Source organism: Emydura macquarii, unplaced genomic scaffold (assembly GCF_026122565.2).
Source record: "Emydura macquarii macquarii isolate MOO-44397 ecotype Brisbane River unplaced genomic scaffold, CSIRO-AGI_Emac_v2 contig_2063, whole genome shotgun sequence".
Lineage (NCBI taxonomy): Eukaryota > Metazoa > Chordata > Testudines > Chelidae > Emydura > Emydura macquarii.
Window position 1 is genome coordinate 1,580,394 of NW_027132200.1, and position 17,657 is coordinate 1,598,050.

The following is a 17,657-nucleotide window of genomic DNA, read 5'->3' on the forward strand; positions in this document are numbered from 1 at the left end:
GACACTTGGTTCGAAATACATGCTTTAGGTCTGTTTGTGAGGGGCACAGGTTGGGAGCTATAGCAGGAAAGCATTGTGAGGAACCAAAGGTTGCAGGGCAAGTACACAACCCCTCAATGGTCTGGACTGCACCTTCGAATGTAACAACTATTTAATGCAAGATTTATTATTTTCAGAGAAACTGTCAGGTGCAGTCAACTAGACAGGAATATTTCAGGTCTTAAATAGTTACTAATTACTTTGTGTAAACAAATTATAATTTAATGTAAGCATATAACATTTACTAACCTGAGTAACGTATCTTGAATCCCTTCTTATTGGTTGCATGGTCAGTTGACCAGCGGAGATATAGCTGATTATTTCTGCTTGTAAAGTTTAGTTGTGTAGTATGATTTCCGCTTAAAGAAACCAACAAAGGGTTTTGCCCAGAAGAACCTTTAGAATCAGAGAAAGTGAATGTTAAAATTTTTAAAAATAATAGTTCTTTTATAATGAGATACAGACTGTGAGAAAGACTTTTGAGCTAAGTTTGATGCTTCTAATGCTCCACTGAAGATTTAATGAAAGAAAATGAACCCAAATCATCCCTGGTATAACTTCATAGACTTCAGTGGAGTTATACCGGAGACTAATTTAGCCAAAAGTGATTTTACTTCACAAAGAGGAATGTGAAAATGTGTCTAAGACTTGTAGTTGGTAACTGTATTAACTCTTCCCCTATATTTAGTATTAATACTTGGATTCAATTAAAAATTAATGCATAAGTAAATAAGAAAGAATTAATCAGGAGCATTAAGCAGTCTAACTAGTATTTTTTTGAAAGAAAACAAACACATTGATCAAGTCACTATGGCAATTCCAGGGAAAGCTGTGGCTATTCTCTAATCTGGAAGATGTGTGCTGAGTAGTGAGGAGACAGGGAGAATCTTAATAGCTCTCCCCCATTAATTACTTCTTGTCCCCTCCAGGCAGAGAAAGTTTATAAAGACAGAACTGGCAATTTAAAAAAAATTGCAAACATTTGTTTTTATAATAAATCATTAGACTGCTAATGAACATTTTTAAAAATAACTGTAGTTATTAAAAGATCAATTGATAAAGGAAAAAGAATGTCCAATTTATATGTACAGCAAGACACTTCAAATCAATTGATAATGATTAATATCCTTTTGAGTGTCCTGGTAACATGATGAGAATATGCCCAGAGTATGCATTTATCAGTTGTACCATACAGACTTATTGCTTAATAAGGGTGGACATAACTGTCTCCAAACACGTAAAAGTATGTTATAACGTGGTCTTGGACCAATTGCTCTCATTAGTCAACAAGAACACAATAAGTAGTAATGAGCTTAAACTGCAGCAGGAAAAAATAGTTTAGGTATGAGAGGAAAATGTTATGAGAACAGTTAGTCAATAGAATAAGGTAATAAAGAGGCGGTGAAATCATCTTTACTGGATATATATATAAGATTAGTTGTGACACACATTCTGCTATGATATGAAAGGAATGGACTGGATATCTGACTAGAGAGCACTTGGACCCTAAATAATTCTATGAATATAAATATATGATATTTCTATTCAAGAGAATTGTCTCACCAGGAACGGCAACATTCCAAAGGCAAAGTGCTAAATTCTGCACTCAGATGCCCATATATGATTTGCAAGAGTTGCATGTGATTTCTCAGCACAGGATTTGGCCCAGGAATAGTAAAACAGCTCCTCAACTATTATCTAAACTCAGATGTCGATAATATGTGGTGTAATTTACGGGAGACCAATGGAGCCCTTTTTTTCAAAACCGAGGTTCACAATAAAAGCAGTCATTCATTTATCAAAATTCTTTAAAGAGATTTAAACTTTCCACTCAAGATTCCATTTTTAAAAAAATGACTCTCACAGGACAGGCCTAACAAAATTAATCAGCTGCTTTTTAAAAAAATACTTTCATTGAAAAGTAACCCTGGATACCAAACTTTAGATTAGAAGAAGAACAGTCATTTGGAGGTTCCAAACGCACCGTTGTCTGATGGCACCAACTTTCTGGAAATGGTGTCTCATATTTATATTCATTGTTTGCATTCAGATGATAGTTAAATAACTCTTACCATCAAATATCTCCAGTTCATCAAACTGCTTTTCACTCTGAAACATTTCTACAAAAATAGAGATGTTATAGCTTGGTTCAACTTTAATACTCCAAGAGCAGGTCTGAGAATTGGGGTAGTTGCCTGGGTAACCCGGACTGAGGATCACTCCAGATGATTCTGTACGGATTTCATTTGCTGGGCATTGTGCTAGAAATAAATAAATAAAATAAATTCACTGTTTGCCTTCTCACACCTTTACTATTTTTTGGTACATAAAATATAACTATATACATACTATATAAAAGAAGACTTCAGTAACAATTATCAAATTTGATTGCCTTTAAATCATACTGTACTGATGCATTAAAGGTGGTGATCCTTCACTCAGTGCAGTCAATGGTGAAACTTCCATTAACAGATAGGGGAGCAGGACTGGATCCCAACTCAGCACTCAGGTTTATAAAACAAGCTAATAATGAGAATAATATACAAAACAATGATCTCAAGACAATCCTCACTCCAAGGAGTTTACAATCAAATAGAACATATGTGTCCAAGGACTGAGGTGACCACCCACATGTGTTCTAGTAAAACTCCTATATTTGAAAATTTGGCTCATCCCTTCAAATTGAGTTCTGAAGAATCAATTCTTCATTTCTTTTCTGGAATGCAAGATTCAAGTCAGGTCAAATTGTTGCTGCCCTAGCATGCCCATTGGTCAACAGATATAAATTGGTAAGTCTAGCAACTTGCTGGCATGCAATTTTATTAAAGAAAATAAAGTGTAATTTCCACAAATAAATTACCTTGAATTAAAGAGTCGTTTTAGTCAGTCAAGTGTACATAGTTCCCCTTCCAGTTCTTTTAACTTTTAATTTTAAAGCATCACATGAGATTCATATTGTATGCATTGACATTTATCATCTCTCATAGATGACTAAGTGTTACATTGGTCTTAAATGTCTTTAAGTGCGTATCTACACAAGGAAGTCAGTGCACACTAAGCTAAGGTGTGCATTTTAAGCACACTAGCTGCTCCATTCTAACTCCCCATGTGGACTCTCTTACCGGCACACCTCAGGTAGTTTAGCTTAGTACATTTCCAAAGTTCGTTAAGCTAATGCACACAAAGATGCTTTTAGTGCGTAGTAAGTGTGTCCACACAGGGAGTTAGGGCAGAATAGTTAGTGCGCACCAGCTACTCTGTACCAACTTCTACAGGCTTTTTCCCCATATAGACAAGTCCATAGTTTGTTATGATCTGAATGTTGTCTTTGATTCAGCTAGTCTCCTGTGGGTCAAAGTTTGTCTTTAATCTTTGTCTCCCTGTCAGGAGTGACCTCTTCACATCTGCTGGCAGCTGTGTTCTGATTTTTTCCCCAATATTTCATAATATATTATATGCATTTTTACAATTGTGTGTGTTATATTTACAGACATGCCTCCAGAATGATTACCAAACCTACCAGGGAGCTGTCTGAAAGAATCCTTGAATGCTGATATAAATTAAAGGATATGAAAAAGGTGAAAAAAACAAAGACAAATTAATGAAGGGCATACAGCACAGAAAAAATATATAAAATAAATAGATGGCTATCAAAAGTAAACAGACAATAACAGATCCCAAATGGAGTTTTCCTTGTCTCTTTTTTACTCATTATTATTATTAATAATAATTATTATTATTATTAACATACTGCTAGGTGTTGCAAAAAGACAGAAAAAGACCGTCCCTACTCCAAAGCATAAGACAAGAGACAACAGGTGGATACAAATACTTAGAAGAATAAAAAGAAGCAATGAGAACTACTGGTCAGCATGATAGACAGTGGTTTCAATAACTTCAGCAGCCTAGCCATTATCAAGGTTTTTGTAGGCCCCCTAGCAGAAGAGATTTGAAGAAGGATAATGAATTAGCTTTGTAGATGTTTATGAGTTCCTCTCAAGTGTGAGTGACAGCCTGGGAGAAAGCTTGATGGTACTTGTTTAAAAAAAATAACAAGCGATAGAGGTGATAGAGGCTGTCATCCTGGGCCAGTTTGTGGTGGTAGTCTACATTTCAATACTGAATGTGAGATTATAGGTGAGATGCAGATGGGTCAGGAAGAGCCTTGAAAATGAAGAAAATATCTTATATTTGATGTGATAGAGAAGGGGGAGACAGTGGAGGGATTCCAAAAGAGGGGTGACATGGTCAAAGCAATGGGCTGGAGAATTATTTTTTGCAACAGGATTCTGAATGGATAGTAATGGGACAAGTGTCCCTTGCCAAGGCCAGAGAAAATAATATTATAGTAATCAAGATGTGATGAGAATCTGGGCAAGAGTTTTAGAGTGTGAATGGATAAGAAAGGCAAGACCTTAGAAATAATATGCAGAAAGAATTAAGATTTAGACATAATAGGATTTGAGGACCTAGATAGAGGTCCAAGTTAAAGATGATACCCAGGCTATGGGCTTGAGTGATAGGCAGGATGATGGTATTGTACACAGTGATTGTGAAAAGTGTGTGTTGAGATAGGGCTTGGGGGAATATTATGAGCTCTGCTTTAATCACATTGAGATTGAGTTGATGGCTAAACATGGACAAGGAGATGCCAGAGAGACAGTCCAGGATTTTAGTTTGGGCAGATGGAGATAGGCATGGAGCAGAATTGTAGATTTGTACGTCATCAGCATAGAGATAATAGTTTCATTTATACTTGCAGTTGACATTACACATGGATGGGCTGTAGAGAGAAAAGAGAATGCGATCAAGAGCAAAGTCCTATGGAACCCCCAAAGAAATTTGGATGTGGAATGTGGGTCCACAGTAAGATTGACTCCTCCTAAGAATCCTGCTAGAGGACTCCAATCTTTCCACTGGGAATTACTACAATCTGGAGAACAAGAACCTCCTTAGCAAAGAGGAAGAAAAACCTTGTGGAGGAGTAGGAGGAACATCATCATCATCACCCAACAAGGCTGTGGCTCTTTCCAATACATCCACTAAAGATTATTTCTGGGCTTTTCAGAACCTCCTTGAAAGAATGGTGGACACCTTGGAATTCCCCCTAGAAATTGTACAAAAGCTTTCTATATTGGCCACATCTAAGAGGGTAAATCACAGATACCAAGTGCCCACCCTTGGTGAGGTTTGATTCGAGTACTTCTTGACAACCCAGTACCTGGATCTTTGATCATAACAGAACCAGGGATAAGGAGCCCAAGAAGATGGATCTCTAGGAGAGGAAAGGTTACTCTTCTACTAGTTTGCAGATTTATATAGTCAATTATTGAGTCTTAATGACTAAGAATGATTTTAGGCAATGGCACAAAGTTCTGCAACTGTCTCAGAATTTCCTCAGGAGATCAGAGATGAACTGATAACAGTGGCTTCATAAAGCCAAATGATGGTACAGATGGCTTTACAGACCTCATTTGGTGCCTTTGACACTACAGCCAGATCAATGGGCAGTATGGTCACTATGAGAAGAACATTCTGGTTAGAGTCATTAGAAATTTCTAAACAGGTCCAGGTCACTATTGAAAACCTGCCTTTTGGGGGAAATGATATTTTAACTCTAAAACAGTTGAGGCACTGCACTCTCTGAAAGATTCTAGGGCAATGTTATGAGCTCTGGGTCTGTACAGGCCACCTGAGAAGATGAAGTAAACCAGACCCCATTCATTTGGTAGAGAGTGGCCTCCACCATCCTCATATCAATAACAGAAAGTTCCTCATTTTTCAGGGAAAAGATAGGGTCCGCCACTATCTACTGTGACAGTGACTTCTCATCAGGCCATAGGTTGCATGTTTGACGCCATGGTAAAGGTCATGGACCAGTCACAGAAGAACTTTACACCTTCTCTCCTCCCTTTGGCACACATCTCATTCCATTAATCTCCAAAGTTGTGAAAAAGATTCACCAAGACAAGGCCAATGGGATAATAGTTCCAGTCTGGGCATACCATTTCTGACCTGCGACCTCTATCAATCAATCCACCTTTTTGAACATACTGGACATCATTTCCCTGAGCCAACGCCTGGTGCTTCATCTGTACCCAGAGTCTCTACACTTAAAAGCATGGAAGCTGGTAGGCCGAGTCCTCTGAACAAATCCTGCTTGGCAGTTATACAAGAGGTTTAGATTAGAAGCAGAAAGGTCTCTACTAGAACGATATATCAAGGAATGTGGAAACACTTCTTTCTGTGGTATATTCAGAATCATGTTCAACTCTTTGGCTCTTCTGTATCAATTATTTTGAACTACTTATTAACTTTAAAATGTGTTGGATTTTCAGTTAACTTTGTAAGAATCTACCTGGCTGCTATATCAGAATATCATCTGCCTCTGAACAGTCATTTGATTTTTCTTCCCAGCCTAGAGTGTCTAGCTTTATAAAAGGTTTGATTCATATGTTTCCACAAATTAAGCATTTTGTGCTCAGACCACACCCAAAATTCTGACCAGATGAATCAACAGAATATCCTTGGCAACTTGATGCAGGGTCTTAGAACCTGACATCCTATCATACTTATATTTTCCTGACCTTTTGATTTGACGACACAATATGCCATGTGGCTCATGTAGATCCAATATTTTCTGGACTTAATGTTTATTTCCTCACCTTAACTTGGCTGTGACTCGCCAATCCACTTTAGTGTGTTAGTGGAAAACTTAGTAAAGATATAGAAAAATATTTGTACATGTATTCTCTTTGCTTTCTTCTTCTCCTCCTATTTGATACCTTCTTCTTTATGCCTCTCCTCTGCTCCACTTATTTCCTTCTCTCATTCCTTTCCTCTAGCTTCCTCTGAATTTGCTGTTTGATTATCAAGCACTCTTGTGCACTGTATGCAGGTGTGCTATAAATTAAAAAGTTGAATTCAGCTGTTCCCCGAATACACAAAATCTATTCACTCACATTCAGTCAGCTAATAAACAATTTCAGAATGTAAAAATAGATCTTGTAGTAGAAAGTAAGAGCCTGAAACATGAGGCCTAGTATAACAGGCCAGATATGAGGCCTGAGCTAAAGGAATGGTCAAGTCTGTTATAAAGCAAAGTTAGCAAAAGTCATGCTGTGAATGCTGGCAGGCTCACCGTAATTAGCAAGAGCTGGTATAACAAACACACATTCCAAAGAAGTGCTAAGCACAAGCACATTCCAGAAAAGTACCAAGATATCCTAGTACCCCAGAGATAACGAGGACTTACTGACCTCTCCAAATGACATTAAAATGGATAGAAAATGTCTTTTTAATATGTGGAATAGAAATGTTTTGACCGAATCATCCAATACAAGGTAATGGTGGTATCATATCACGTCAAAGGGTGGTACCTTGCCATGTCAGGGGGTGGCAACTACACACATCAGAGGAGCAATACAAAACTTGTTTGTATCAATGTATAAAAGAGGGCCTCAGAGTAAGCATCTTTGTCTGGCTGAGTGAGGGACGGAAAGTCCTGCCGTTTGTTGAGCCAGTACCATTGTCCGGGGCACACAATATTAAGTATACTTGTAGAACATATAGGGCGCTTTCTGCTGTTCTCATTTGACAATAAACCGGCCGGGTGCCTTAGTTGCTGAAAGGATCTGTAGTCTTACTGAATAATTCAATTGTGGAATGGTGTCTTGGTTACCTGAGCAGAGCTGGGACAGCATACACACTGGGAGAATAACACCTGACAACAGATCTCACTAGATCTGGAGTGGTGTAGTGTACACTGAAGTGGTACATCAAAACCAAAAGCAGAGAGAATGATGTGGGTGGGGGATTGGGAAGGGAAGTGAACCATTTATTAAAGAGACATCAGGAAAGGCAGCTTTAATAATCAGATAGATATAAATGACATGCTTTTTTTCTGAGGGGAATTTATCACAAAAAGTCTATTTTAACTCACAGAAGATAGATAAATGATTTTACTCGTAGAGTTAAGATAAAAATGTGGTTTGTGTTTTTTAATGAACTAACAATAGTCACTTCTACTTTTATCTTAGACACAGAAGCATTCCCTTTAAGGAGGACATTTTTCAGGTATATATCTGTTTGTTTAGAAATGTTAATGAACTTCTTGGTTCTCAAAAAAAAAAAGAAAAAAAAAGAGCTCTATAATGAAATGAAAGAACATACCCATGGATGGAAATTAGTAGCTAATAACACCAGCCAAACACAAATTAAAATTACAAGGAATAAATAAAGAAGAGGAAGAATTTTTAAAAGTTACTCTGATGGCTCACTGATTTAGTTCTTTCATGTGTTTTCCCTGGGTGCATACTGATACTACAAAGATGAATCTCCATTACACATGCTTAAATTCTGCACTAAAATTATAATAAGCAGTTTTCTGTTGTCTGAAAATGTTAGAGATACTCTCCAAAAGTAGCATTCCTTTGGAATGCTGAATTTACTACCCTAGAGCTGTAAATGATTTTATATGTACTAAAACCCCCATCTACAGAGATACCTTTTAAAAGAGATGGAAGTGAATGGTCAAAGAAAAAAATTAACAAAAGGTACCTTTTCATGTTCCACAACAGCTGTCTCCAGGTGTTCTGGAACAATTACATGTGTTTATCCCAGAATCAGCCAAATAAACTCTACTTATACGCCTTAATACAAAGTAAATGGAAATAAGGCTTTATTAATAATTTGCTGAGGCTATATATTATGTAAGGTGTTGCATCCAAATGAGAAAATTATAATGCAGTATCAGAGAGAAGGAGGATTCCCTTTCACCCATTTGTATAGCTGCTGCCTTGTAACCATGAGGGTGTCAGCACTCGTAATGAGTGGGGCATACAAAGAATGCATACCAAAAAAAATAATGGACTAATTATAGATAAGTCTATTATACAGAACTGTACTGGAAACAAGAAAAAATAAAACAAACTGCTAAAATCCTACTGCAAAAAAGTTTGTCTGTTTTGTTAAACACCAAGGTGCTAAATGAGATGACTAAGGGGCTAATACTACATCCAATGGCAAAAATGCATTGACTTCAGTGGTGGATGATCAAGCCCAAAAGGAGAAGGAAAATATTACAACAAGAGAGAGAAAAAACCCAATAAACACAAACATATATAAAAAGAAAATATTAAGGCTGTACTTAAAACAGTTTTCAAAAGTCAAAAATGCAATCAAAGCTAAACCAATTTTTCACAGGATCACTCAAAAACAGTCACCCTCAGCATGGGTGGTTTCATTGCCAAAATTCAGATTTACACCCCTAATTATGTTAGCGCTGAAGTCGTTAAAAAACATTATACATTTTTGTTTCATAACAGAAAAAGTGTATTTCTTTTGTTTTCCTCTTATTCCCAAGTGGATGAACCATTCTTACTCAAAGATTCCAAATAAAATTAATCTTCAAAAAGCATGCAGACCTCAAAAATTGCAGACTGATAACTGAAAGTTCCAGGTCATGTTGAACAACTCAAAAAGGGGATCACAATGTAAATTCTTCAGCAATAAATAATAATAATAATAATAATCTTCTTAGGAAATAATATTTCTCATTCAGACTCACAAAAGGAAAGGAACAGAGAAACCAAAAAAATGGATCGATAAAATTTAAATTATTATACTAAAATACTATATAAATTCTTACTGGCAAAATATTGATTTAAATTGACTGAAATTAGTAGTCTAGTTGGTCTAGGAATAATAATAAGGAATGTTCTTTTCCAGAATGGAAAACAAAATATGTTTAATGAAGCAAACAGCTTATTTGTGAAGAAAGGAAATTACATATCCTCCATATTTGTCAAAAATAAACTCTTCTTCTTTAAATCTCTCCAATGTCTTATTTTTGTTTAATCATCACATTTGAAGTCCACATACTCAGTTATGAAACCCTTTATAATTGTGCCTGTGGCTACCTATCTGCTTTGATTTGTCCCCCGCCGTATGCTCTACTCAATCATTCTGGCTTAATCCTCTTTTCATTCTCTTTCTCCAGTCTCTGCTTCAGAGGTGAAATCTTGTCCCCATTGACATCAATGGAAGTTTCCAAACTGACTTCAGTGGAGCCAGGATTCCACCTCAGATCTTTATCATGCTAGGCACCACACTTCAAATTCCCCCCTCCCCTCCTTATCTGCCAAACATCACTTCCTTCAACATCCTTCTTTAAATCCACCTCTGACAATAATCCTTTCTTCTCAAAATCAGTAACCCTCATGTTATCTCTTTTCTGAACAGCTGCCCTCTATTTAGCTTAACATAATTTATAGCTCAATCAATGAAGGACAGCTGATGGAAAATGAAAGCTGAACAGCTTTAATCAGTGGCAGACCAAAAAAGACTCCATATTGTTTTCTGAGGAGCTGAAGACCATATACAACCTGTAATCTATTACAGGTAATATGTAATCCTATTAGATGAGTCGCTATTGCTGACCAATCATGCACAAATTCTGAAAACATGGGTTGAACACTTAAATAAGGTTCTGAAGTGCCTAACCACATCAGCATCAGTGTTTGATGATCCTGACAATTTCCAGTTCAAGACCAACTCCAATTCCACTGAACATATTTGAATTATGGAAAGTTGTCAGGCAAATGTCAAACAGCAAAGCAGTGGGTCCAGACTGTATTGCTGCACGAGATCTTTAAATATGAGGGCCATGAACTGATCAGGAAGCTCACGGGCCTCTACTTAAAGTTTTGGGAAAAGCAGGCTGGGCCACAGGAACTTAAAGGAAAGGCAATAAACATTGTGGGTTCTTGCTCCTTGCTACTTCAGGAAAGATACTCAAGCAAGTCAAGTTAAACAGGCTAAGTGATCAATTTGCAGAGAATATACTGCCTGAAAGCCAATGTGGATTCTGTCCTGTGCATAGTAATTCAGATATAATATTTGCACTTTGACAAATTCAGGAGAAATGTCATGAGCGGAATCAAGATTTAGCTGTAGTTTTTGTTGATCTTACTAAGGCCTTTGACTCTGTAAACTGAGATGGCTTGTGGACGGTCCTCCACAAGTTTGATTGCTTTGAAAATTTGTCAACATTATTAAATCTTTTCATGCAGGAGTGCAGTTTGTGTCCTTGACCAAGGCTGCTTCTCAGCTCCCTTTGTTGATATCAGTACAGTAAAACAAGATTGCATTCTTGTACCATTATTATTTAGTATCATGTTCACAGCTGCTTTAATAGATGCATTTAGAGACATTGATTATGGCATTTACATGCAGTACCAGGTAGATGTAGGTGTCTTGAATCCACATGGCCTGCATGCAAAGACAAAATTTTTGAAAACAACTATTTGTGAATGACTGTTGATGATTGTGCTTCATTGGCCCATATCCTCAAGGATATTCACTTACTGCTTTTTGCACATGCAGCAAAATGTTTTTGCTTAATTATCAGCCTAAAGAAGGGAGAAGTCATGGTTCAGTCTCATCTGGGAAGTACTGCAACTTCTTCAGCTGTATCCTATGATGAGGTACCACTCAAGGTCATTGAAAAATGTTGCTACCTAAGCTGTGTCATTTCAAAAGATTAAATGATTTGATGATATTACAAAGTACATTGGTGGAGCCAGCAATGCTTTGGAAAACGTCATCATCATCTCTGGAATGAACATGGTGTCAGACTGCAAACAAAAATTGATGTTTACTATACCATCATCACCACACTCCTTTATGGTTTTGATACATGGACTACTTATCAATGACACATAAAACATTTGGACCTATTCCATCTATGATGTCTACTGTGGATAATGGGAATTAAATGACAGGATTTCTTTCCAAACACCGACATTATTGAGTGCTGCAACGTCACAGGCATTGAAGCTTTTATAGCGATAGCATAGCTGAGATGGTGCAATAACGCAATCCATATGTCTGACAATAGAATATTAAAGGTTGTCTTTTACAGAGAATTACAGATCAGAACTCATTTTAGGGACAGACAAAGAAAATGTAACAAAGACACTCTCAAGGCCAACCATCAATCTTGCAATATTAACATGAATATCTGGAAGCTCTTAGCCCATGATAAGATCTGATGGTAGCAGTTCTGCCACTTCAGACTGAAAGATTTCAAGAAATCATGGACTGCTGCAATCAAAGAGAGATGTGTGAGGCATAAAGCTAAAAGCAGTGTGCATTCACCTATAATTGTCTTCACCTGTGGCATTTGTGGATGGGGTTATAGGTCTGACACTGGCCTTTGGTTTCGTCTCAGGACCCACAATAAGTGACTGTAGCTCATCCATCAAACAAAATGGGATGATCAATCAACATCAGCTAAATCTATTTATTTTAAGAAAGGGGGTGATAGGATCACAGTTTATGAGTACCTCCATAGGGAACATAAATTTGATAATGGACTCTTCAATCTAGCAGACAAAAGCACAACAAGATCCCCTGACTGGCAGTTGAACATAGACAAATTCAGACTTAAAATAAGGTTCAATTTTTAAAAAGTGAGGATAATTAACCATTGCAACAATTTACCAAGGGTTGTGGGGGATTCTTGCTCTCTGGCAATTTTTATATCAAGATTGGACTTTTGTATAAAATATATGGCCTGTTTAAACAGGAAATTTCTATTCAGGGAAGTTGTATGTAATACAGGTCATATTAGATGATCACAATGGTCCCTTCTGGCCTCAACATTTATGAATATATGAATCTTGTCTTGTATTTGTCTGATCTTTCTTATTTAGATTTCAAGCTCTACAGAGCGAAGGAAGATGTTTTTGTTTTGCTCACAAACAGAATCTACATTCATGGTGCTATACAAATATGTTTTGAACATGAAAAAAGAAAATAGAAAACACATTACTGTCTTAGTTTATAATCCACATTAATGTATAATCATTTCAATTTGAACATTTGTATAATATGAATTCTAATAGTGTAGGCCTGGCACATGTAATTAATTACAGTGTAACATACTTTTTTCACTGATTTTTTCCCCCTTTCTCACCTCAAGGCCTTTTCTTAATACCACTGCCAAGAGGAACTCTCATGTATAGTAAGAAAGTATTGAAGTCACTGGAAGTTTCACTACATCTAAGCAGAACATTTCTCCAGTAGCAATCTCAAATTCAAAAATGCATAATAGCTCCAAGAAAGAATAGCCTAAACCTCTCTCCCCAGAGATGTTTCCACTTTTGGCTCATGTTAAAAGTCCAATTTACAACAGAATATTTTGGGTGTTTGAATCATTGTGCCTACACACACATTTAATGATTACAACATATTTTACATAAAAATAAAACCAATAATCATGTTTACATATTTTATTGACAAATTTTATAACAGTCCATAAGTAAAATAGTAAAACTTTTAAGAACTGTAATGAATAATTGTGGATAACTTTAAAAACCAATATACCTGCATTGCATTTAACATGACTATATGGAAAGCAAGAAAATAATCACATCTATGCTGCAGGGGAAAGCTGTCAACTACAGAGCTGGTGAGATTCATCTACAACAGCTCAAAGGACAACAAAGAAACAGCAAGTATTGCTGGGTCCAGAGAGAGTCACTAGCTCCCACAACATCTAAAAGAATTGTAGGAAACCAGTGACTCTCTTTTGCAGATAACTAACAATTATCAGAAGCTTCACAGCTGTAGTTTTTTAAGAATCTTCCAATTCTTTTTCAGACTCGTGTTTTATGGGTACTTTATTGAAATGACGAAGAGTTAAGTTGCTCCTATTACTGCAAAGTCAAAACACAACACTGGATTTGGGGTGCAATTACTGCTTGCTTATTGTCAAAAACATTTAATATCTCAGAACAAATCTAGCACTGACTAAACAGCACAATTAAAATGCAAGTCAACATGGAATTTTGATTCATGGGGCTTTATTATTATTTAAAAAAGAGAAAAGAAAAAAGCATGATGAAGTGCTAATGAAATTCATGTATGAACAGTTCATTATGTTCTAACAACAACCTCTGTTTGTTTAAATGTGTAGGTGCTTTCATTATGTACTTCCTGGTGTACTGATTTATATGCTTAGGTGTAGTGAAAACACTGGGGCCAGATTCTCTGGTCAATTAGAGCCACTGAGAGCCATATAAGCAACACAAAGTGAAGAAGAGGGTTGCACTAGATGACCAAACCTAATCTTCTATGACTCTGTGATTAAGGAAGTAGAAGGAGAGTTTGTTCTCTGCCTTGGGCTCTGATTAAAGTCAATTTTTGGGGAAGAGTTCTCCCTGGAAACTAGGCATTGTTGTTGAACTGAGATTCCTGAAAGAAGGGATTGCCCTGCATGCTGTTTGCCCATCTCATTTCAAGATTGGCATATATGTGAAAATAAAGTAATTTTTACTTAGAATACATGCACACTTCATGTCACCAATTTTGCCTCGACTGGGATGCTGACCTGCAGGGCCCTGGACATCTTTCACTGCTAGTGTAAGAATGGTGTATTGATGTCAAAGGAGCATCAATATAAAAAACAAAAAAACAAAACAAAAAAACAACCCCAAAGCAAAACAAAAAAAAACTTTGCTGTGAAATAATTGCATATGAACTTAATAATGGCCATACTGAGTTAGATCAATGGTCCATCTAGCCTGGTACTTGTCTTCTGACAGTGGCCAATGCCAGATGCTTCAGAGGGAATGAACAGAACAAGGTAATTATCAAGTCATCCATTCCCTGTTATCCACTACAGGCTTCTGGCAGTCAGAGGCTTAGGGACACCCAGAGCATGGGGTTCCATCCCTGACCTTCTTGGATAATAGCTATTGATGGACCTATCCTCCATGAACTCATTTAATATTTTAACCCAGTTATACTTTTGGCCTCCACAACATCCCCTGGCAATGAGTTCCACAGGCTGACTGTGCATTATGTGAAGAAGATCTTCCTATTTTTGTTTGTTTGTTTGTTTTAAACCTACAGCCTATTAATTGCATTGTGTGCTCTCTGGTTCTTGTTTTCTAAGAAGGGATAAATTACACTTCCTTATTCACTTTCTCCACATCTTTCATGATTGACCTCTATCATATGCCCCCTTAGTCGTCTCTTCTCCAAGATGAACAGCCATAGTCTTTTTAATCTCTCCTCATATGAAAGCTGTTCCATACCCTTAATCATTTTTGTTGCCCTTCTCTGTACCATTTCCATTTCTAGTATATCTTTTTTTTTAGATGGGGGGGATCAGAAGTATGGGCATACCATGGATTTATATGGTGGCAATTTACTGATTTGATATTTACTGTCTTATTATCTATCCCTTTCCTAATTACCTGTTAGCTTTTTTGTCTGCCGCTGCACACTAAGCGGATGTTTTCAGAGAACTATCCACATTGACTCCAAGATCTCTTTCTTGAGTGGTAACCACTAATTTACACTCCATCATTTTGAATGTATGGATGGGATTAAGTTTTCCAATGTGTATTACTATGCATTTATCAACATTTAATTTCATCTACCATTCTGTTGCTGTCACCCAGTTTTGCGAGATCCCTTTTTAACTCTTCCCAGTCAGCTTTGAACTTAACTATCTTAACTAACTTGTATCAACTGCAAATTTTGCCACTTTACGGTTTACCTCTACACATATAACCTACGTTACACAAATAACATACCTAATACAAACCCACCAAATCAAGGAAATAAAAAATTAAACCACCTACCAGTACATGCCCTCTACTCCTCCACTGATAGGCACATACAATATTGCACTGTCATGCACCATGGACTATGCACTGCAACCTTAAAGTGTTTGCGCTTCTGGTTGATGAAGAAAAGGGTATGTATTATTAGACAGCCTAACTATTCTTCTTCTTTTTGCTTTTCTATGTTTGTGTCAGGTATGTTGTCTGTGCAGCAACCCTAACTGCTACCAAACAAATTTTTTTGGTGTGTGTATTAATTTCCTCGGTGTTTTTTCCCCACATACTTAAGTAGAAGAGGGCTAACTGAGGGAGGAGGAAGTTGTGGTGGTGAAAAGCTGCTTCTGATCAAATCTTTATCAGTAAGCAGCTATGTATGAACCCTTTTTTACTGGAGGAGAAAATCCAACAGAAGAGTACAATTCCAGATGGAGAAGGTTTTTTTTTCTGATAGAGATGTTATAACTGATGGAGAATGACTGCGTATAAACTTACAACATGAATAATGGCTAAAAATGATCCAACATCCAAAGTTGTCCTAAAAGTATCCCAATCTACCAACTGCACCAAATATACTCAGAATCCATCTCAAGCTTTTTTGGTGTAGAAAGACGATATTTTAAAATATATCAGTCAACAATTCTAAGTAGGAAAGCCATATTCCTTATGTATTGTATGGGTTGTGCAGAATTCAGTGTTTAACACTGAATAGAAAAACACTAATGAATATGTAATGTAGAAATGCATAAGAAGCCAGGTGAGTGAGACCCAAACTGGTGAAATACCAGACCAGAAACTGAAGGACCAGAGACAGCAACAACCATCATGAAATACTGGAGAACTTCCTTGTACCCCAGAATTTGATAACTTGGGCCACTACCTATTCCATTTTACTATATTTATCTGGAATAAATATATGTTCAGACACTATAAGTGACACTCATTTTGTCTGAAATTTTATAAATAGAAGTGAACATTGATTAAGCCTAAATTAGGTGTATCTGTGACTCAGTTTCCCACCTTAAATTTCCAACAATACACACACACACACACACACACTATAGGGGAGAGTGTGGGGGAGGATGGACTCCTTGAACCCCCATAGGTCCAACTGTCCTTCATTTACCCCCTCTTCTCTGTCAGCTGGAAGTCTTTGGGGGTGAGGGGAATCTCTTTCTGGATTTTGCACACAGGCTGTGGTTTAGCTCTTGTTCCTCCCTGACCTTTGCAAGAGGGGAGTGTTGTTTGCATGTTGTTTTACCATTGGTCAGGGTGGCTTCAGGAACGGTGTGTCTCACAGCTGTTTCCTCCATGGCTGGGCTCACTCTGTCTCCAGCAGTCCATGGACGGAGCAACTTTCTTTCTGTTCATCACCCCTTCCTGTGATAAATTTCCCCTTTTAAGCTCCTCTCCCTGCAGTCCGAGCAAGCCTTGTAGAGTGTCTCATTAGGCTGGAGCAGGTCCAGAGGAGCTTGTTAGCTTCCTTCATACCAGGGTGAGGGCATGTCCCTTCACATACCCCATTCTTCAAGATAGGAAGACTGTTCGGGGCTGGGTTGTCACCATCCTTGATTTCCCGTGAAAAAAGTCTGCATTAGTGTGGTCCTTTCCAGCCCAGTATTGCACTCAGAAATTACAAGTTTGTAGTGCAAGGTACCATCTCAATATATGAGGGTTCGTAACCCTAATGTTCTAGATCTAGCATAGATTTATGATCAGGGAACAGAGGATACCCAACAGCGCAATATCTGAGGGCGTCTATGGCCCATTTAATAGCTAATGCCTCTTTTTCAATAATGGAGTATGATTTTTCCTTCAGGAATAGTTTTCTACTTAAATAAAGGACTGGGTGTTCTTCATCTTTGAAGTCTTGTGAGAGGATGAAGCCAAGCCCGACATCTGAGGCATCTGTGTGTAGTATGAATTCGCAAGAGAAGTCTGGACTGAAGAGCACAGGTGCCTGGTATAGTCATGTTTTCAATT

At 37.3% G+C, this 17,657-nt stretch overlaps 1 protein-coding gene across 1 annotated transcript in view; it reads right to left on the reverse strand.

Moving 5' to 3' along the window:
* The window catches only part of CSMD1 (CUB and Sushi multiple domains 1), a 1,845,645-nt gene that overhangs the window by 162,276 nt on the left and 1,665,712 nt on the right, over positions 1 to 17,657 (reverse strand). Inside the window, exons 47-48 of the mRNA XM_067558441.1 lie at positions 2,112 to 2,300; positions 289 to 435 (exon numbers count right to left, since the gene is read on the reverse strand). Of these exons, the coding sequence (XP_067414542.1) occupies positions 289 to 435; positions 2,112 to 2,300 (336 nt within the window). The remainder of the gene's footprint in view (positions 1 to 288; positions 436 to 2,111; positions 2,301 to 17,657) is intronic.